Genomic DNA, 1,450 nt, shown 5'->3' on the forward strand with positions numbered 1-1,450 from the left:
TCCTGCAGAGCAATAGCCCCGGCAGCACCATGCGATTTGCCACTGCTCGGAAGACATCCAGTGTCAGCAATGTCCTTGCAGGGACACACCAAGAACAGAAGATCGAGCAGAGCCCCGAGGTGCTGTCCCTTGCCCTGGATCCCCTGGAGCACGAATGGCTGCTGACAGTGGCCCAGGGTGATGCAGACGACATCATAACGCTGCTGGACTAAAGGAAAGACTTTGTGACAGGCTTCACTGCTCTCCACTGGCTTGCCAAGCATGGCCACTATGAGAGCTTCATCCAGGTCATCTCCCATGCCCAGAAGAAGGGCTATCCCATCAACGTGAACATCCCTACAGCCAGTGGTGGGTTCACCCCCTTGCACGTGGCTGCCCTGCAGGGACACGAGCTGCTCATCAAAGTGCTGGTGGGAGCTTATGGGGCAGACACCAGCCGCAGGGACCACAATGGACGCAAGGCTTGGCAGTACCTGAGTGCAGACACCTCCCAGGAGCTGAAGGAGCTGGCAGGGGCCTTGGAGGAGGACTTGGTCCAGCTGTGCTCTCACAACACCAACAACAACTGTAAGTCATCCAGAGAAGCCAGGGCAGGGCAGGACTGTGTGGACTCTAGGGCTGAGGGGAAAGCCCAGCGCTCCTGGAGCATGTCGACCCTCCGGGTCTTTGTCAGACAGGCATTTACTTTCTTCCAAGAGCGCTAAAGCTCCCTTGGCCCCATTCTCCTGCAAACCTGCACTGAATAGCAGCTGGAAAAGGCTGTGAAGAGCTAGGAACTGGGCAAGGGCTGACACTCGAAATCCTAGCCAAGCAGGGATTAACCTCCTGCACAGGGGCACTGCGGCCACCCCAGGTCTCATGTAGTCTTTCAGGGCTTGGGCTGGTGTCAGCGTATGTGCAGCCGTGGGGAGCACTGCCTGGGGACAGCCCTAACAAAGTAACGCCTGTGTCCAAAGGGGATTTTGTCCCCATCCATCCCTGCTGGTGGGGATTCCTTGTTACAGCCCAGCAGAGCCCCACAGCGGGGGCTCATGTGCTGGCATTGCTGTGGGGAGCTGCTTCAGCGACACCCCGCATGCCTATGGGGGGATGCTGACCCTCCATGGAAGGTGGTGTCCTGTGCTGGGGTGGATGTTTGTGTGCCCGTCCCAGGCTGCCGGCAGACTTTGTGCATGACTGTAGGTGGGTCGTGCAGCGACTTGGTGTCTTTGTTGTCCCGCCTATGAAATGAGGCTGTGTCGTGGTTTAAGCCCAGCCGATAACTCAGAACCACGCAGCACTGCCCTGGCTCCCAGCAGTGCTGTGAAGTCGGACTCGTCGCGGCACCTCGGGTGCCTGGATGGAGACACTGGCAGAATACAATTACATACTTCACACTCTTGTGATGCCAGAGGCCTGGCACTGGGCTGACGGAGAACCAACTATGGCTTCAGAAACAACCCCCCACTTT

General features: G+C 57.9%; 1 protein-coding gene across 1 annotated transcript; it reads left to right on the forward strand.

The window, feature by feature from the left end:
• The first annotated feature begins 29 nt into the window (after positions 1 to 29).
• On the forward strand, positions 30 to 704 carry SOWAHD (sosondowah ankyrin repeat domain family member D). Its single transcript, XM_010013499.1, is given in 1 exon segment — positions 30 to 704. A coding segment is annotated over 1 exon segment (675 nt).
• Positions 705 to 1,450: the final 746 nt, after the last annotated feature.

This window comes from Nestor notabilis, unplaced genomic scaffold, assembly GCF_000696875.1.
Source record: "Nestor notabilis isolate BGI_N333 unplaced genomic scaffold, ASM69687v1 scaffold21614, whole genome shotgun sequence".
Taxonomy (NCBI): domain Eukaryota; kingdom Metazoa; phylum Chordata; class Aves; order Psittaciformes; family Psittacidae; genus Nestor; species Nestor notabilis.